General features: G+C 41.0%; 4 protein-coding genes across 5 annotated transcripts; 2 read left to right on the top strand and 2 right to left on the bottom strand.

Annotated features, from left to right (window-relative positions):
• Nucleotides 1-851: 851 nt before the first annotated feature.
• Nucleotides 852-2,594, top strand: LOC135168312 (rhomboid-related protein 2-like). The gene is made up of 3 exons (XM_064132345.1): nt 852-911; nt 1,339-1,649; nt 1,839-2,594. The coding sequence occupies exons 1-3, from the start codon at nt 852-854 to the stop codon at nt 2,338-2,340; spliced, it is 873 nt and encodes a 290-aa protein (XP_063988415.1). The 3' UTR covers nt 2,341-2,594.
• On the bottom strand, nt 2,592-12,363 carry LOC135168677 (carboxypeptidase D). 2 transcript variants are annotated; one of them, XM_064133089.1, is made up of 9 exons: nt 11,403-12,363; nt 10,706-10,795; nt 10,403-10,647; nt 10,129-10,284; nt 9,792-9,967; nt 9,542-9,689; nt 9,367-9,464; nt 6,986-7,491; nt 2,592-6,534 (listed from the first exon to the last, which is right to left on the bottom strand). In XM_064133089.1, the coding sequence occupies exons 1-9, from the start codon at nt 11,847-11,849 to the stop codon at nt 3,316-3,318; spliced, it is 5,085 nt and encodes a 1,694-aa protein (XP_063989159.1). In that variant the 5' UTR covers nt 11,850-12,363; the 3' UTR covers nt 2,592-3,315. The 2 variants fall into 2 exon arrangements, with proteins under 2 accessions (XP_063989159.1, XP_063989160.1); XM_064133090.1 differs by lacking the exon at nt 10,706-10,795 and having other exon boundaries at nt 11,403-12,354.
• A 209-nt stretch (nt 12,364-12,572) lies between these two features.
• Nucleotides 12,573-14,306, bottom strand: LOC135168678 (nuclear speckle splicing regulatory protein 1). The gene is made up of 2 exons (XM_064133091.1): nt 14,136-14,306; nt 12,573-13,830 (listed from the first exon to the last, which is right to left on the bottom strand). Exons 1-2 carry the CDS (start codon nt 14,153-14,155, stop codon nt 12,681-12,683), a joined length of 1,170 nt encoding a protein of 389 aa, XP_063989161.1. The 5' UTR covers nt 14,156-14,306; the 3' UTR covers nt 12,573-12,680.
• Nucleotides 14,307-14,392: 86 nt separating this feature from the next.
• LOC135168679 (peroxiredoxin 2-like) lies at nt 14,393-15,859 on the top strand. The gene is made up of 3 exons (XM_064133092.1): nt 14,393-14,807; nt 15,039-15,253; nt 15,335-15,859. The coding sequence occupies exons 1-3, from the start codon at nt 14,763-14,765 to the stop codon at nt 15,792-15,794; spliced, it is 720 nt and encodes a 239-aa protein (XP_063989162.1). The 5' UTR covers nt 14,393-14,762; the 3' UTR covers nt 15,795-15,859.
• The last annotated feature ends 3,966 nt before the right edge of the window (nt 15,860-19,825 follow it).

The raw sequence follows: 19,825 nt of genomic DNA, 5'->3' as shown, positions 1-19,825 counted from the left end.
CATGTGTATTTTTGTATCATATTTTTACCAAATAAATTACGATTTTGTTTTGTACTAAAAATATATTGGAGTTGTCTGTTTATTATGAGCCCCGAATTTAAGTCACAATCTTCTTACGAATCACAGTTGGGAACACGCATGGATTAAAGGGACAGGAGAACGGCAATATAAATTCGAATCAAGTTTTTTTCTGCAAAATTAAGATTAATTTCTGACAGACATGTTCACTTTGAATCAATTAAATTGAATTGATTAGTGAGACCTATACCTTAATTTTTCCCTGAACTGTCTAAGAAAAATGACGATACTCAGGAGATTAGTAAGCGACCTATGAGTTCAGTAATTTTTACTGAACATTTCTCTTCACGCGTGCGACATTAATGTTCCTGACGAAATATTTCAAAATATTAATAATTTTATTATTGTAAGAGCAAAATACGGCACTAAGAGGACAACACTTGCTAATGCCTTTGTTGAGCCGCGTAACTGTTAATTTAATTAACAGGAATTGGATAAAATTCCGATTAACTTAATTGCTATTTTATTCAATTTTAACATTCATTGATTTATTGGTAATAATGGGGGAATAAAAGCGACAGTTCAAGTTTGGTGAATGAATGAGAGAGATTATAGTCAACCATCATCTGTTGGAAGGCCTCGACTGCTGGCAAATGATTTCTGTCTCCAATTCGTCATTTGATTGTTCTTTCTGAAGTTTGTGAAATTGCGAAAATTCTGTTTGTGCATCTGTGTAATTTTTGTTCAATTATTGATACTCTGTGACAATTGACAGGGGGATAATTACACCTACAAAGCAGTTTGGCTGAGTTTTACCCTTCTTATTAGACACAATGATCAATAGACAAAAACGCGAGGAACCTGCAGGCATTATCATCTACGACAGTGACTGGGTAAGTGTTATAAAAATTATTATGTCCTAATATTCCCATTTGCCACGCATAATCCTTATTCGTGAACCCTTCTATCTTTGAACTTATTAATTCTAATTGATTATGATCAATTTTTTATTTTTCATTCTCATTGAGTATTGATAACGATGTATTGACGATCATTATACGACCGCTAATGATAATTTTACGATATGGTGCGCAAAAGTAATTTATATTAATTGAACGTAATTGATTTTTAATAAAATTTGAAAATATTTTCCAATCCTCAACTATTACCAAAGAGGTAAATTATAAACTTCCGAAAGCTCTGTTTGAATTCTCGCCAGTAGAAAATTTGATTGGCAAAATTATATTTTTCTCTTTGTATAATTCTTATTCAACTGTTTTCTCAGCAGTTTTTATCCTCAACCCATTTATTTAATTACAGATAGATAGAGAAGACACGCAGGGTACCTTTGGGCATTACATAGATCGCTACGTCCGCACAGTAGTGCCGAGCAGGCCCATTATCACCCCACAGTCGAGTGTGACAACGTTGGGGGCCCCTCCCGATGAACAATATTACGAGGAGTACAGTTGCAGACCGCCTGCAATCGCCATGATCATCATGTCGATTATCGAAATTGTTATCTACATTTACGATAGACAATGGGGAGGAATTGCTGGATTTTTAATTTACAATCCCACACGAAGATACGAGGCGTGGAGATATCTGACTTACATGCTCGTCCATAAGGGGTGAGTTCATTGTTTCTGGTAGAATATACTGAATAACTTTGATGCAGTGGAACGAGTTGATTAAAATCTTCACTGGATGAGACATATCATGAGCAGACTCAAAAAACCATACAAGACGCTTGTTTTTCACACCAGATTTTTTAGCGGGTGATATCTCAAAGGGAAGATTGAGTACTTTATTCATTTCAGAATAATGCATCTAGTTGGAAACTTATCGATCCAAATAATGCTGGGAATCCCCTTGGAAATGGTGCACAAGTGGTGGCGTGTCCTGATCATCTACTTTGCTGGAGTAATAGCCGGCTCCCTTGGAACATCGGTTGCACTTCCAAAGTTTTATCTAGCGGGTGCATCTGGGGGTGTTTTTGCACTCATGACAGCACACATTGCAACGATTTTAATGCGATGGAAACAAGTAAAATTTGTTGCACTTGAATTTCTTGTCTTTGGTTTCATGACGATTCTTTACGTGATTTCGAATTTCCGCAATCGTTATGTGCTTCATAAATACGATGGAATAGCGTACGATGCACACATGGCTGGAGCTGCAGCTGGATTATTAGTGGGAATTAATATTCTTTGTAATCTCAAAGTTAATAAATGGGAGAAAGTTCTCTGGTGGGCTAGCAGCTTTACTTACACCGCTCTAATGTCCGCTGCTATCCTCTGGAATATCTTTGCGATGGAATAGTAAAATTATCGAGACAACAAAACTGTCGTGTTCGTAAACTAGTGGGAAAAGAAAATTTTCCACACGCCGGGAGGAAATATACTATAGTGTGATAGAATGAATATATGACGGGATCGATCGGTTTTAACGTAGAATATGACCGTTCAATCAGACGATTTATAATTAATTAAGACATAATGACGATGATGAGAAATAATAGGGTGAATTATTTTTGTAATAAAGACGATTTTTCATATTAATAAAGGCAAATGTTGAATGTTGTTGAATATGTGATATCAATTCATTTTTATTATCATTATTATGAAAAATATATTTTAAAAATTCGCTGTCGCTGTATTGCCAACGCCCTGTCTCAATGCTCTCCGTATTGTTAATGTTTTTAGTACATAAATTAGGCATTACATTTACGACATTGTTTTTCATAAGACAAAGTTGAATAAAATTGTTCTTATCAAATTTATATATCTCAACAGAAGATCGTCTCTAAAAGTCGAAGTGAGGAATGTTGAACATTGTGAATAGTTTTCACGAAAATTATGAGCAATAAACAAAATCTGAAATATTTCGTGCGTTTAAGTACAAATCACCAAAATAAATGCGAATTTATTCATCACAATTCATAAAGTTTTATCGTTATCTTCATTCGCACGAATTTCCTCCTCTTATGTACGCGTAAAACTCTAATATATACAATGTAAAATAGATTATTTCTCACATAATCTCTAACAATTCACGACTCAAACGCCTCAGAAAAATATAATTGTAAAATTCACACTCAGTCCTATTCATTACTGAGAGACTGTATATAATTACTCGAACATGCCGGATTTCATGGAAGTTATCGATTATGTCATAGTCGTAAACAATCATTTGACAATCGATAATCGATTAGTGAAAACCATCATGAATTCCGCTGCCGCGGTGACGCTAGTACGTATAAAAACTGGACGGAGGACAGTCACTCCACTCTGCAATTTAACTCTGTATAATAGGAACTTTCTCCAGCCACTCGGCATCCGGCCGGACAAATTCGAGATCGCTTCCTTCCTCCTCCTCAGACTGGTCATCCTCATCGAAATATGGTCTAGTATTGTTCAGCTCCTTCGCCACAACAAGCTCCCCACTGTTGGGTCTCTTGAAGACCTCGACTTCCTTCTCATCATCATCAAAGAAGCTGTTTCCATCCTTTAACAGACTAAAGGCATAAGCCCTCCTGTTGTTGGTCTCCTCGTGTCTCGCAGCTTTGCACCTCATAAAGCAGCAGATCCCCAGGACAACGATTCCCACGGAGACAATTCCCGAAATTACCACGAACACTAACCGAGGCAGCCCGAAGATACTCTCATCTCTCTTCAGCTTGAACACGAGATTGGAGAACCTCTTGATATCTGGAGTGGTGAGGACCTTAGTATCCGAGATATATCCATCAGCTTCTGCCTTGACGGCATGACTTCCAGCTGGCAACAGCAGCCAGAAGGCACCAGTCTGGATGTTCCTCACTCTGTGCACAGAATCGTCATAAGACAGAATCGCCCCGATCGCCTCGCTGTCCTCATTCAAGACATATCCCGTAACGCCCTTGTCCACAGCCTCCATCACCGCCAGAAGACTGTTTTTATTCAACTCCCAGACATCGGACTCATGATCGCTATTGCAGCATGTGACGTAAACATCAAGCATCAGAGTACTAGTGTTCAAGTAAGCGTAATCCATGAGGGAGTCTCTCCTGCCACCTGGGATGACCTCTCCACCATGGGAGACCCCACCCTTCCCAATCGTGACGTCATCCTGGCACTTCTGATTCGCCAGAACCATCGACGGATGATTACGAGTATACGCGGACGCGAGATAATTGAAAATTTCGTCGTCGTTGGTGCTGAAGTCACCAGAATTATTACGACTAGAGCCGTAGGGTATCTCCACGTGTCTCGATCCACTGTTCAAGTTTATACCCACCACTGCTTTAGTCCCTTCCAACCAGTTTGCTATCATTTCAGCATCTGCACTCATAGGATTGTGGACTGGGAATTTAAGACCTGATGCGGAAGCTGAACACGTCAGTTTATCCCCGGTATCTGGGAATAAATTCGGCGCCACGAGAATACTGAAGTTTTCCAGAAAGTCAGTTACACGTTTCTCTTTCTGGTAATTAGTAGCGAGGTAATTAGCGAAGTGGATAAGTACTTGGGAGGTGACTGGAGCTCCTTGGCCTACCCCTGCTGAGAAGACAACGGTGGGACGACTGATGACTTGGTGCTTAGTATTTCTAGCAGCCAGTTCAATCGAAAGTACTCTAGTGCCTTTGGTCGTTGTCCCAACGGTCCTCAATTCCGTTATCTTCGGGTATTTTTTATTCAGTTCATCCAGGGAACGATTCACCTCGTTCTCCTCGTGGAAGTTCTCCAGAGGCTTCTTGGAAACGGGTACGATGGATCCAGTGGCTCTTAAATCCTCCAGCTTAACCTTGATATCTGTCATCTCGTGGCTCGTGATCTCGACATTCACAGTCTTGGTGGCATAATTATCACATGAGAAAGTTAGAGAGTACTTTCCCGGGGTCAAAACCTTGATGAAGTATGCCATGTTTTTGGTAACTGGATAAATCTCAGTTCCAATCTGAACTTTGGCGTTTCGAAGTGGCTCATCCCGACTGTTTCGAACCTCAGCTCGAACTCCAGTCGTCAATCCAAAGAGCAACTCCTTCAGAGGTGCTAGATTATCCCGCCAGATCAGTGGAATTGAGTCGGGGGCTGCGTATTTACAGCAGGAGAGAGACAGAGTCACTACTGGAATTTTGTAATTCTTCATTATGTAGTCCCCAACAGCACTGGAGTTGTCGTCAGTGTCACAGCTTTGTTTGTGCATGGCAGCATCGTAGGTCTCAGCCAGACTCTTATAGACGTTCAGATAATCATCTGTATAGCTGACTCCAATACTGCCCCCAATGACTGTAACAACAACGTCGTACCCTTCCGACGCTAGCATTTGTCTGAAGGCTTTGGTGACAGGATCCTTATCGCCTCCAGCCAACAACTGCTCTCCAATTTCATCCGGAGTATGTGAATTACACCTGTCCCCAACTTTATCGAATTTATTGTCTAGCCCCGGAATAATGTGAAATACAGCGTTATCCAGGAGTCGCACTGTAGGAGGATCCTCAATGACATCTCCCTTCACCAAATGATACGCCAGACGGAGGAATATCTCCCTTCCGACAGGCTGAGAGGCAAACACACCTCCTACCAGAGCTATGTGAATTTTATTCTCCTCTGGAGCCCCCAGATTCCTCGTGATCTTCAGGGAATGCACTGCCATGCTGTTCAACGAGTCCCCAGCCTCGAATTCAACGATGCTGTTCGGCCTCTGGGACTCCAGAAAACCCATTGCACTGTTCAGGTCTCCATTACTCAAGTATCCCTTCCTCAAGTTATTTATAATTGCAAAATCGTATGCTGACGACCAGTGCTGATCGTCGTCCTTCATCAGGGTGAAGTCCAAGACCACTTCTCTTTTCCTGGACTCCCTCTCGGCTCTGATAGTGATCTCTTGTGTATAGGACTCGTATCCGTAGGCACTCGCAGTAATATTGTAACGTCCGGGCGTCAGCATTCTCCAATAATCTCCGTCCTTGGCGGTGTGGATGACGTGATCGATGCCGTTTACCTCAATCTTCGCTCCTGGAATGGGACCACCAATGGAAGAATGCACAACCCCGTGAACTCCCTTTCTGGACATCTCTATGAATGTCATCAGAGGCTCTCGGTTCTCCTCCCAGTAGCGGGGAAGCTCCTCAGGGCGAGGGAATTTCGTGCAGCCCAGTTCAAGTGTGAGCTCGAAGGCGTTACTGTGGACATAGTTGTAGTCTTGCATTCCACCGGGTACGAGATACCAGGCAGCACCGTTCGTGATGCCGTCAGGAAAGGCGTCGTCCAAAAGGCTGGATCTTCCTGGAGGAGATGGACAGGGCTTACCCAGGTGCATCCTTGGGTGGGCCATGGAGTAGGACAGGGCCAGGGCCTTGAATACAGCGTCGTCGGGCGAGAGATTTTCGCCGGGCTCATCCTTCCTTGGACTGTCGTCCCAAGGGTAGTTGGCCACCAGCGCTCCTCCATGAAGATTAGCCGAGAGAACGAACGGAATTTCGGAGATCCATTTCATCACTGCTTTGGTCTCCGGCTCTAGATGTTTATGTTGCTGAAAAGATGTGCTCATGAATGCACTGGTTTATTATCAAGGGCAGAAATTGCATAAAATGAAAGAATCGTCGGAATGAGGATGCATTGGCTTTCCTACCTTCAAGAATATTGTAATTAGCCAAGAAAATTCTTATAATTTTTTTCAGAAAAATGAGGTGAAGATCAAATCAAGAAACAAAATTCACTTCAAATGTCAGCTCTAATTTCTAGACGACCTGGCAATTAATTCCTTGATCAGACGGTTGCACACGAGTAATTCAATGAAAGGGTTCAATAATTATTTCAGATTTTATTGTATTATCTAGAAAGAGGTCTCCGTCGAGTAATTGACCTGTGGATCATAATTAATAAAAAAAATTGTTCGGAATTGCTCTGCCTCCTGCGGAGATCAATCTGGGAGACAGGAGAAATGTTTCGGTCAAGGTCGAATGAGTAATGGGACTGTTTACCTCGGTCTTGCCATATTGATCCGGGAAATTGCGATTCAAGTCGACGTGATGGGCATTCTTTCTCCCGATTACACTGTCCACATCCCCCATGTGGGATATTTCATAACCGTCCGGATTCATGCTCGGCATAACGTGCAGTCTAATTGTGTTGACGATCCGGGTTGCCCTTGTATCGGTGCCATAATTTTCGCAGAGATATTTCAATAGGAGGAGGAGTACCTCACGGCCAACTACCTCGTTCCCATGCATATTCCCTATGTATTTGACCTCTGGCTTGTTAATATCGTGCTGTCCAGGGTCTTTCGTTATCTCGAGGACGTACAGCTCTCGATTTTGAACAGAACGACCAATGCTGTACAGACGAGTTATGCTCGGGTAGTTTCCATTCAGATGCATCAGGAATGCCTTCATCTCCGTATAATTGTGATGTTTGAATTTTACCTCTTCATAAAATCCGTACTTATCACGGGGTTTTGTGTATTCCTCGAGTTTCTGGGACATTTGGGCTGCGGGGATGGTAAAGGGAGAACAAAAAATAATAAATATTCCAAGATAATTGAGTCAACGGCTGAGCCTCATCCTCTGGCAACTGGAAAGCCTGTTGTTTCTACGCTTGAGGATAATCACCGAGAGTATGATGATCAGTCGTTGGCTCATTTACCATAGAACACTTCATAAATAATTGCAGTGAATTGGGGTAAACGCAACACAAGGTACGGGTTCCAAGCAAAATCATAATAAAAGTTTTTGGAAGAACGTGATTTTTAGTGTTAACTTAAAAGAGTGAGGAAGAGGATGTGGCTCATGTGAGATAATTGGAACATTCAATCACAGCAAATATAATACTTTATTTTTTTTGTTCTGTTGACACCGCTTTATACATTGTACACATTTATTTGTTCAATTGATCATCCAATTTTATTGATCTTCACGAACGACATGCGAGTACGATTAATTAATTAAATATAGCTAGTTTACATTGAATTTTCCTCTCACATTGGCTGATAGTCGCATTATTCAAAGCATTCACGAAAATTTGTAATTTGGAAAGTCAATCGGTGTCGTCGCCCTCGCAGTTACACTTTTCCTTAGATTAAAATAGTGTCAGATCTATAAGAACGATAATAACGAGAAACTGATTCATCCAATTAATTATTATTGAAAATTCCCGAATAAGTACTAATGATTTTTTCGGTAGAATTGCACGTGTGGAATGTTTGATTTTCTTTATCCTTAAAAATAGCACAAAAATATGGAGTATTTCTTTATCTTGACCACAAATGCTGATTCAGCGGTACCAATATAATATAATTCCCCTACTAATGAGATATGTTCGTGATCGTTATTAGTCTACAGTTACGTGGAACGCGGTGCATATTGTGCAGCTGGTCTAACCGCGTTGATTGTAATTTAATTAGGCGTATACAATAGACATTTTCAATTTCCTCATTAATTTTCTCTTCAATTCTTCAACACTCAAGTTGTACTGACTAGTGATGTCATGGTTCAAACATTTCAATTTCCTTTTCATTCCATACCTTGTGTACGCGTTTTGCGTTTTGGAGTTGGGACTCAATGAATGACAATTTTATTGGAAAAACCTAGCGAATTGGCTTAGAAATTTTGTTTGACGGCCTTTCGACTACTGACAAACAATTTAATTTAATTTTACTGAAGGGTTTTTAGAACAAATGCTCGTTGGAAGCTTTACAGAAAACAATTTCGAAACTGATTTACTGCGGTTGTTCTTTTGAAGGAGTTGAAAAACGAAATAAAAACCCGGATGTTTCTATAAAAAATATATCAATAGAGAAACCTTTATGGTAAAATTAAATTCTAGATATTTCCCCTATAAAATATGTTCTATAGAATAACTGATGGGTTCTTCAATAAAAATTTAATGGCAATCGAAGGAAATTTCCTAATAAATTCGCTAAGTATCTGCTTAAAATAAATTTGGAGTTGGGACATTGACAGTTGTTCATACGTTAAAAAATAAAAGTGAAATTAAAGGAAAAATAAAAGTAAATATTCGTGTAGTTAGTTTGTCTTGAAAACTCATAAAAAGGTCGACTTTCATGGAAAGCTGAATTGTTACGATAACGAGGTGCATTGATCCAACTAGGGATCGTGAGCTGTAAACAAAAAATGGGAAACGGTAAATAAAAATAATAATCGATGATTTTCTTCATTAACCAGAAAAAAATTAATAAATTGTGATCGTGGTTGTTAGTGGAAGTGGTGCAAGTTGGGAATGGTGCTGTAGCGGTAGGTACACTAGTAGTCATAGTCACGTATTCTTAGGGAAGCTATCATTCTCTCGAATGGTGATAGTTTCGAGATTATGGGTATCACTTCTGGATAATTCAGCTCGGTTTTACCTTGTTGCTCCTCGGAAGACAGAGATATCAGACTGAAATTCAGTATTTTTGCGGGGCCTTCTTGTATTGTTAGATGTATAGGTTCACTTGGTTTATATCTGTAACAGAAGAATTAAGTCAGGACAGTAATAAATGTGCTCTTTAGTTTATAAGTAACAATTGTAATTATAATTACCCCCATGCACTGGCATATACAAGGTAATCTCCAGGGAGAAGTAGGCGCCAGTATTCTCCACGACTTGTTGTTGTTACGTTACGATTTATTCCATATACTCCAACCTGGGCGGCTTCTATTGGACGTCCTTCAGTATCCATCACCAATCCTGTTATAAAAACGAACAATTTGTTAAGAAAATGAGTCAACGACTTTGGAAATAGATGTCTTTTACTAGGACAATACGGAAGTGACATGTATTTGAATGTACCTTTGAATCCGATGTTAGCCTGCTCCAGATATTTAATGAGTGACTCTTTATTCAATCTCCAATGTTCAAGCATCATGTCAGCCGATGGATATTTGCAGCAGCTGACCTCAAATGTTATCTCGAGGGCATTTGATCTGGCGTAATTGTAGTCTTGCATACCACCCACCACTTCATACCTGGGGATTGACATTAATTGATTTTCAGATATACTCCTTTAATCATAGGAATATAATTTTCACTCTTCGTTTAATAATTTCCCACTTCAGCCGACGCGAATAATTAATTCCTGGCTAGAACGGGAAATTGGGATAATTCATCGATAAGGTAATGAGTTTACCAGTAAGCTCCATTTGTCACACCTCCAGGAAATCGATCAGGAGGACATGATTCACCCCTGTGCATCACTGGATGATTATCAGCGTAAATGTGAGCCAGATATTTGAAAAGGTTATCATCCGGGGATTTACTTTCAATGCAGCATGACTGGAAGATTCTGTAGAAAGAAGAAAAAATATAAAATGTTAACCTAAGGATGTACCTAAATAAAAAAATTGATTATTTTTTTACGAGTTATTTCACTTGACCAAAACTTTACACAAAAATTAAATTACCCCGAGTCATAGGGATAACTAGCTACGACAGCACCACCGTGGAAATTCCCGGAAAGTACGAAGGGCATAGTGTTTATCCATGTCATCATGGCAATGGTCTCATTCTGCCTGCCAGTGAGAATATCCCCACCCCGGATGTCGTGATTGGCAGATCTATCAAATTGATCCGGAAAGTCTCGATTCAGGTCCACATGATTAGCGTTCTCTCGCCCTGAATAATCGCTCTTCGATTCGCAGCGTTTTTCCTGCAGGATTAATTGTTTAATGAAATTTCACAATATGGAGGAGGACAATGATGTGTACCGTACACTCTGCCAACCCATCTACTATTATTTCAATTTGTTTTTGTAGAAATGACAGTTTTTCCGCCAGCAGAGTCATAAACATGGAGAACTGACAAATAAAAGTACAATGTTAGAAGAAATGTCGACATCAATTGGAGAAAGACTCGGTGATGCAGAATGAAATAGGGAAGGGGAACCATGAAGAATTGTGATCGAAAAGATGTAATTTTTTCGGGCAAAATAATGGTATATACCGAATATTTTCTGTTATATACTCAAAGATGGGCAGAGAAATAAATTGCTTCATTAATATTTTATTAGTATTTTATCAGCGTTCAATGATGGCCCAAAATGTTTTATTAATGTTTGTTAGTTTGCTTATGAAGTTCATTTCTATTTCGGGGGAACACCCAAATAGAGAATTTCAAGTCTAATAAAAAAGAAAAAAAACAGGAAAATTTATATTAAAAAGATTTATCAACGAGCAGTATTTCCTTATCATTAGTTCCTGTTCGACTATCTCTACATGGAGTGGAGGGGAGAACTTTCAGCGTAGAGGAAAAAACGACCAATAAAATTCCAACTTATAAACCGACCATTTCTCTTAGATTTACATGCAATCCTCAAACCTCCAAAGCCCCAAGCGTCATAGATAATCGCTACCACCCAAATTTAATTGCCAACTGTCACTAACAAATGAATTGACACCCCCATACCTCTGACTTTTCGAAGCCATCTGGGTTCAGCGAGGGCATCAGATAGATATCGGTGGTATTAACAAGTCTCCCGATGCGTTCATCATTATGATAATTAACCAGCAGATACTGTGCCAAGTAGATCATGAGTTGTCTCCCAACAGACTCATCTCCATGCATATTAGCAACATACTTGACCATGGGTCTTCCCAATGTCCGTACACCGACATTCTGGGTGATCTCGAGGGCCAGTAGATCTCGACCCTCCACGGATTTCCCAATGGAATGAACTTTGGCTAGATTTGGATAATCAACTTCCAACTTATTGAAAAGTCTCTTGAGTTCTTCGTAATGTGTATAATGTGGAGTAACGAAGTCCTCGTTTATAGGGCCTGCTGAAGGTAGATGATATCCACTCGTCAATCCAACGATTCCGCAGAGAACGAGAAGATTCTTTAACCCAACCATTCTCGATGGTGATCACAAACCGAATGTATTGTTGTCAATAAAACTTGGAAAGTATTAACGTATTGACTAAATCTTAACGGGTCATCCCACGAAATAATTCACGGGTGTCTCTCACACGTATGTCAACTGTCCAAAAGCAGCAGAGGAGAGCATCACAGATGTGGTGAACAAGGGGAGAACCCCATCGCACTCTGATGACGTACACAAGACATCAGGTGTGGTGGGGGATTAACCCAACCAAACCTCGCCCTAGTCTTTGTTCCTCGTTTGTTCCCGTGTTTTCTGGGGTTGTTTCCCTCAAAAGGAGCTTCACCCACGCAATAATAGCCCTGAAGTTCTATGATGGTGATTTATCCCCCTTTTTTCAACGTAAAACGCCCACTCGCGACCTCGGACATGACTATTGATTTGAGATTGGTACATGGATAGTCGACAAGGTGATTGTTTTTCGCAAAATGAGCAAATACTACTGTTGGTAGTAGGTTTGTATACATTCGTGGAGGGCTTCAAATATTTCGTTAATTCCACGTTTATTTATAAATAAATAATATGCGTAGTGTCCTCTGTCTGGCACCGGCGCAACCCTTATGCCGGCAGGGTACTTGTAAGTGACGACCTCTGTGTGCCACAGCACTTACCAGTGTGGAGTAATCACAATTTTTATTTGATCGCATTCGGTGCTTAGGGTATTAGGGTACGTAGAAACGAGAAAAGCTTTAGTGGTCATGGTCTACGAACGATTTGCAACATCATGGTTTTTTATTTTCTAATGAACAGAAAAATGAAAATTCGTCAGGAAGCTGTTCACTCCATTCTTCAAGAATATTATTCCTACGTGCCCGATAATCTCAAAGCCTTCCGAGCAAAGTACCTCTGTAGAGCTGCCTCAAAGACTGCTCCTACTGTACGCTTCTCCCATATAGAAGGTTTCGGTTCCTCTGGTTTCTCTTCCTTCGATACAGATTTCTTCGACCTCTTCTCTTTCTCCACTTTCTCTGGCTCCGGAGGAATTAATGTCTTTTCGTCGGAATTATTCGTATTTTCAGTAGAATCATTCTGCTCATTATCTGCTTCTTTGCTTAATAGTCGAGGTCTCTTGATGGGCGATTCGTGCTTTTCATGCTCTTTACGTTTACCAGAATCATCCTCATCAGCTTGTTTCTCGTCATCTTCCTCAGATTTTTCAGCAGATTCTTCCTCGGACTCTGGCTCAGATTCCTCGACGACTCTTTTTCTGTACTGTCTCTTATTTTTTCCCTTAAAATTCATTTTAGATTTCTCTGTTCTCCGATCATCCTCTTCGCCCTCAGTCTCTGATTGCTCTGACGATGAATCAACCGATAGATTTTCGTCCCTATCGATATTGGGACTAGGTTCCCTAGGTTCCTTTGACCGCTCTTCCTCCGGTGTTTCACTTGGTTTTGTATCAAAAGTCTGAGCAAACAAATGCCGGTGAAAGCCGGACATGTCGGGCTGTTTTGTTACGTCAGCAATGGCCTCGAGCCTGTCCATTCGTTCCTCCTCCTGCTCAATCTTCTTGAACTGCTCCAGTTTTTCTCTGTAAGCTGATGTCACGAAGCTCTCTTTATCAGCAAATTTCTGCCCCTCAGCTTCTCGTTCCTTCTGCACCATCCTCTCCATCCGGTGCTCCTGCTCGATCTTCCTCCTCTCAGCAGCCTTCAACAGGTTGTGAATGTACTTCGGCTGCTTCTGCTCCATCTTGACTGGTTTGCTCTGCTCCTTGACCTTTTCTATCTGATCGTACACCTCGTCGTACTGATAAATTGTGGGATCCTCGTTCAAAGCTTTCTCCATATTGAGACGAGTTTGCTTTTTGATTCTGTTTTTTTCACCCTCAGCCTTGAGGGCCTTTTTTACCCAGTCAGCTCCATCGTCTGTGTCGGAATCATTGTCATCACCAAATATGTTACTGGCTTTTGGAGCTGAAAGGGCAGCCTTCTTAGGCATTATTAAGCCATATCTAAAATTGAAATGATGGTCTTAGACTTTCAGAAATTTAAAAATAATATATTTTGTGAATAGATTTATTCACAAACAGACATTTTGAGAGAGCATTGTGTGAGAGGACAGAGGGGAAAATGAACAGCCCTAAGAACTGTTCAGTGGTTTTCATTATTTCTAGAGAAACCTCTCAGTTCCAATAGAAAAAAGGGTTACACTTCCCTTCGTTTCTTCAAAAATTGGACTCAAAAATCATCAAATCCATCACACATCATAAATATAACCTCCAAATGCCCCACCATGGAATGTAAACAGAGTACTTACTGTTTTGTACTTTTACTCATATTTCTCCAGATATTTCACACTTAATAACAATAAATTATAAAATGATTATCGTTACGCAAACGATATTTTAATTAATTTCACTCAGAATGTTACTTTGTTGATATTGACTGACATCTTGGCATTCAACTCTCTGCTCGGCCTACATTACAATTTTCCCATCTACCGACAGATGTATCCGAAGCAAGAACTGATAAAGTGACACTCTTCATCACCGATTTGTTTTCAAAGGTGTCATCACAATCGCGAAATTGGACCGAAATATAATGCGTTAAAACGTTTCGCAACACCGGCTCTGTACATTCCTGTTCATCACCTGTCTACGATTCAATTGTTAACAATCGTTAGTTGTTTGACAACAATTAAACTGTTGTCGTGGTCAACAGTGTATTTTTTGTGGAAATCTGGCATTCGAATGCAGATAATTTTTTGTACGAATTACATAACCTGATTGATATTACAATTTTGTGTGACGAGCGAATGATTGAATACTTAATAAGTGGTTCAAAGTGCAAGAAAATCAATTCCCTGGCGTAATATTATAGTCTCATAATATTGGTACATTATTTCGTGCTTTTATTGCATTTTGGAAGCTTTTTATAACGAAAAATGTCGAGATTCTTGACTAGTCTTTGCCCACAAGTGAGGAAGCTGGTAAGTTACACATAAGCTCCCCCACATTTTATTATTTGTTTTTGATGAGCCAGGGTGAATGCCCTAGTCGTCAAATATGCAGATACAGTCAATGAGCCTATAAATAGAATTTTATAGTTTGTGATGACTACCACTGACAGACAAAACCTGTTTATTGCTTTTCTATTGAAACATAGTATTGCTATATATGCCTTATATTACTCCTGATTAGCCATGTCAATTGATTGATAGGTGAGCCTCTCATTGGTGGAATCAAAGTCCTTAGTGTCCTCTCAGAACATTCGGAGCTTCTCATTGAGCTCAAGATTATTGGCAGGATGGCCCCAAATCCAGAAACCTGCACCTGATTTCGCTGGTACTGCTGTTGTCAATGGTGATTTCAAGGACATCAAGCTGTCTGATTATCGAGGGAAATATGTTGTACTATTTTTCTACCCATTAGACTTGTGAGTAGCTCTCATCATCATCATCATCTAATGAGTAATAGAAATGTGAAAAATTCTGATGAATATTGTATTGAATTTCAGTACTTTCGTTTGTCCAACTGAGCTTCTCGCATTTAGTGAAAAGATATCAGAATTCAAGGAATTGAATGCTGAGGTGGTCGGTGTCTCCACAGACTCCCACTTCAGTCATCTAGCATGGATCAACACCCCGAGGAAACAAGGAGGTCTCGGTGGTGATCTTGGATACCCACTTTTGAGTGACTTCAATAAGCAGATAGCAGCCAGCTATGGAGTCCTCCTGGATGAACCTGGTGTCGCTCTCCGAGGGCTTTTCATTATCGATAGAGAAGGGGTTTTACGTCAACTGAGCGTTAATGATTTGCCTGTCGGCAGGAGTGTTGATGAGACACTGAGGCTCATCAAGGCCTTCCAATTTGTCGAGAAACATGGGGAGGTGTGTCCGGCCAACTGGCAGCCAGATTCCAAAACGATAAAGCCGAATCCGAAGGGCAGTAAGGAGTACTTCGAGTCTGTTAACTAATTGTAGAAAAGATGGGGCGGAGTTGATATATTTAATGAAGGAATAAAACATTCAGATTAGGCACATTGTGTTGCGTTTATATATTTGATGATTGCCGTTACGGAAAATGTGGCCATATGAAAAAATGACCCACTAAAACTCGTATCTATCCCAAAATAATTAGTGGCAAGTTGTCTTGAACTTCCAGCTAATTAAAATGGTTAGAATATGCTTATCGGCGTTTTTGACAATCAATTCAATTTTCCACTGCTCGACTTGGTGCCGGACAGAAGCAATTTCACTTATCTATTTATGTTATTTATGTATTTATGGTTCTCACTCAATTCAATTGACGCATTTGTCAATTGAATGAACCTATAGGGTTGTTTCTACCGAGCAAACCAGGCCTGGACACCCTTAATCGCGACGTAAATTGGGAATAAAAAATTCAACGGGCTTGAAACCACTTAAAAGACCAACAGATCACAATCTTTTCTCAAACCTGATTAAATGACACCCATTGTTTGCCATTCTCTTGTTTCCAATTTTCTCATAACGAAACACCTAAACTCATGAATTGGCACGCGTGCTGGAGCGTGTGGAATCGTCAATTTGCAGGCGGAACTGTGATCTGTATATCCTGGGCGCAGGAGGCACGTGCCTCATAAAAAAAAAAATCCCAACACAACAATTTTTCCTCTCCCTCGTAATGTGTTGTATCTGTGTGCCCATTTTGCCTCGTATAGCCGAAGTTCAATCAGACGCAAAGGGCACCGGGGGCACGCGGATACTGAATGAAGTGGAGTAGGGCCTGCGTGAGTAGAGAGAGACATACGATGACGATGAAGAGAGAGCAATCTCATGCTGGTTGATTTGATTCTTTGTAGCGATGGAGAGCTATTGCTGGGATCAGGGACCAACTGAAAAGACCGTTCTGGATTATCCTTACTGTTCCTTTATCTCTCGCTTCCCTGAATTTGTGTCCAACCCACTGCATTCAATTTTTTTGCGAGAAGACGTACAAAAATGGCCTATCGTCTGTGAAGAATGACCGTAATACAATTGTTATTGGGAGTTCAAATGAAGTTTTATGGTTTTTATCATGTGGCCAGCGCTTGAAATTTTCTATTTTCTATTGCATGAGCACAATATTAAATAACTCATCAAGTCTCTCGACTTCCTGAGTAATTAACATTTAGAGAAGTCAATAGAGAAACCGAAGTCCTATTAAACCAACTGCGATGAAATTTAAATCCCTGCGCAACCTTAAGCAATTTCCAGTGGTTTTTGGCGTATCCAGGAAGGGCTGTATTAGAGGTTTAGGGACCCACCCGCTTTCCTATTCAGCTATTCTCAAATTCTTCAATGAGGATAATCACGTAGAAAAAATCTACTCGATACCACAGCCCAGATAAATGCGAAAACTGTGAAAAAGTTAATCATCCCTCGAGATAATTTAAATGTCGTATCATTCATCTCTAATCGCTTTCACGTGGATACAATTGGAGCCGCTTGAAAAGTGAGTCCATGCTAAGACTCAAGAGGGTGTATGAATAGAGTGCTACTTGAAATCGATGACGACTACACCTCGTTCGTACGGGAAATAGAGGCAAAAGAGAAAAGGAGTAAGCCCACTACCCACCCCCTATCCTCTCTCTTTAGAGAAGTAGGAAAGTTACCTCTTTCGTGGTTCTCTGTATAACGTGGGGAAGAGAGATCAGTTGAAAGAGGCTCACGTCTTCAAAGGTCTCGTGATAAATTTGCGCGAGTGAAGTAGAGCCTGTGGAAGCGAGCAAAGAAGCGGATTTTCGTGAGTGGAAAGAGCGAGATGAGCAGAGCCCACGGGATTGCGCAAGAGGGGCCGCGGGACCGGGGAGGGAGGGAGGAAAAACGAGGGAGCTTATTATTTCGCGGAGAAAGTAAGAGAAAGACTGATGGGAGAGAAGGAGGCTGGGGGGGGACCGCTGCCGGTAACGCCCCAAAGGAAGGGATAAAGTAACCGGAGATGAGCGATGGCAGTAAAGAGAGTGGGGTTTTTTTGAAACAGGGGGAGGGAGAGGGGGTTGGTGGTAGTGATGGAGGGGTGCATTGAATGGGGTGCATTGAGGGTGGGAGGAAAAACTGAAAAGCGACGCCAGAGATAAACGGCTCATCCTCTCTTATATCCTACCAAATCCAATCCTGTCGCTGAGCATGAAAGTCTCTCAGGACTAATAATATTCTCAAGCCTCCCCCTCCCTCCCGCCCTCCGCGAACTTTATGGTTTTATGATATTTTTCAGGGAAGATTCTCGCGGTTAATAGACTTTTGGATAATATTTATTCTTCGGTGGGATGGTTTGATTGTCAGCAATTTTTTCTTAGTCTTTCATTTTTATTTTTAGAACTTGGACAATGGAATTTTTGATTGGATGGTTTCAACAACTAATTGGAGGAAGACAAATTGGTTGACTGTATTTAAAGGGAGGATTAGGCCCCAGTTAAGGGACTGTCAGATCGGTCCATTATTTCCTGCCCTATGATATACGGAAATTGATCATAACCGAGTAGTTGTTGAACAGTTGGACAGGATCCTCGATAAAAAATTATTTAATGAATTATAATACCTGGGAGGTGATGAAAGTTACAACGCGAATGGTAATCGTGGAGTACAAGAATTATTCTTCGCATACACTAATTTTTGTCTTCTGAAGTTTTGATGATAGAAAAAAGAGTGGGGGAATTTCCCAAGTGACATCAAACAGGGATTCTTAGTTCTCCATGAAAGAGTATCAAACTTTTCTCATCTTCCGAATGAGAAATATATTCATGTTATAACCTGGTCCCGGCGAACGGTCTACGTCTGCTTTTCTCTACATTTCTCCTCCTTAAACTTCGTCTCTCTCACTTTCTTCTTATTCATTTTTCCCATCTTTTTTATTCTGCCATATATAGTTTCTCTCGAAGCCGGTGGGAGCCGTCTCAAAATGTACTTTCTGTCCGCACCTTCCATTCGAGAAAAGTAGGGTTTTCGCGGTATATCACGCTGATGTGAAAGCTCGCAACTCCGTGACGCTACTCTTGGGTTGAAAGACACGAAGTGGAAGGAAGAAAAACAAAAAGTTTAAAAAAAAAGATGCGGCAAGGAGGAGGGCGGTCGTACAAGATGTAAGGAAAACGTGGAAGGTGGGGAGAAGGAGACATTGGGTAGAAAATATTTGATCTTCAGGGGTGACTTGGCCGACATTGCCATCACCCTAACAACCCACTGGCGACCACTTCAACTTCCTCACTCGGGTTGAAATAATGGTGTACGTATAATCAAGAATATCTCTTTGATGATGACACACATTGTTTTTATCCCATTACATGGGGGAGGTGATGTGGCCCACTCCACCCTAATGTCTTTTGCAGTGATTACTACCCCACGAGGATGCACTGACAGAAAAACTTAATATACTTAACATTTTTCTATCAGAGCAAACGATTTCACCCTTCACTATTCAATTCTCTAATTTTTCCTGAATATTTCTCCCTCAAATAGCGAACCCCCTCCCTCCGCTGCAAAACTGCGGTCTCAGTCTCACCGAAAAACGATTTTTAAGCGACTCCAGTGAGCGTTCGCCCAATATCCACCATCACAACCGAGGGTGGAAGGGGATGGAGACTAGCAGAAAGCCTCCCTCGATATTTATTTTCCTCAACGATTGCAAGATGAGTTGACGACACACAAGTCAGTCCTCCTCAAACACATCAAAACGCGGCGAGTGAGAGGAACAGACAAGGTGACGGGGGTAGTGGGGGTGCATCCATCCATATCCATCCCAGGGTGACTATCCCCAGTAGCCACCCTGGCTTTGATTACTTGTTTTAATCTTCCGACTGGCGGGCGAGCATCTGTCACTCGAAATACGTAATTGCACAGCCCTCCCCCCTCTTCCACCCCCGCGTTTTCATGTCTTTCAGCGTTTATACGCTCGTCTGGGTGGTTGCTATTACCTTCTTATTGGTCGCTTAGCGCATTCGTGTCCCAGCAGATAGCGCTCGCCACGGGAATTACCCCTGGTCGCATTC

This window comes from Diachasmimorpha longicaudata, chromosome 13 (assembly GCF_034640455.1).
Source record: "Diachasmimorpha longicaudata isolate KC_UGA_2023 chromosome 13, iyDiaLong2, whole genome shotgun sequence".
Lineage (NCBI taxonomy): Eukaryota > Metazoa > Arthropoda > Insecta > Hymenoptera > Braconidae > Diachasmimorpha > Diachasmimorpha longicaudata.
Note: the sequence above shows the minus strand (reverse complement) of the source record. Positions and strands in the feature narration are given on the sequence as shown.

Excerpts from the sequence above, each read along its gene's own strand:
- LOC135168312 (XM_064132345.1), top strand. The coding sequence starts at position 852 with ATGATCAATAGACAAAAACGCGAGGAACCTGCAGGCATTATCATCTAC. Across the intron at positions 912-1,338 it reads TCATCTACGACAGTGACTGG|ATAGATAGAGAAGACACGCA; the intron begins GTAAGTGTTATA and ends ATTTAATTACAG. Across the intron at positions 1,650-1,838 it reads TACATGCTCGTCCATAAGGG|AATAATGCATCTAGTTGGAA; the intron begins GTGAGTTCATTG and ends TATTCATTTCAG.
- LOC135168677 (XM_064133089.1), bottom strand. The coding sequence starts at position 11,849 with ATGGTTGGGTTAAAGAATCTTCTCGTTCTCTGCGGAATCGTTGGATTG. Across the intron at positions 10,285-10,402 it reads AGTTATCCCTATGACTCGGG|AATCTTCCAGTCATGCTGCA; the intron begins GTAATTTAATTT and ends TTCTTTCTACAG. Across the intron at positions 7,492-9,366 it reads GTCTTCCGAGGAGCAACAAG|CCCAAATGTCCCAGAAACTC; the intron begins GTAAAACCGAGC and ends CCATCCCCGCAG.
- LOC135168678 (XM_064133091.1), bottom strand. The coding sequence starts at position 14,155 with ATGAGTAAAAGTACAAAACA. Across the intron at positions 13,831-14,135 it reads ATGAGTAAAAGTACAAAACA|ATATGGCTTAATAATGCCTA; the intron begins GTAAGTACTCTG and ends TTTCAATTTTAG.
- LOC135168679 (XM_064133092.1), top strand. The coding sequence starts at position 14,763 with ATGTCGAGATTCTTGACTAGTCTTTGCCCACAAGTGAGGAAGCTG. Across the intron at positions 14,808-15,038 it reads GCCCACAAGTGAGGAAGCTG|GTGAGCCTCTCATTGGTGGA; the intron begins GTAAGTTACACA and ends ATTGATTGATAG. Across the intron at positions 15,254-15,334 it reads TTTTTCTACCCATTAGACTT|TACTTTCGTTTGTCCAACTG; the intron begins GTGAGTAGCTCT and ends ATTGAATTTCAG.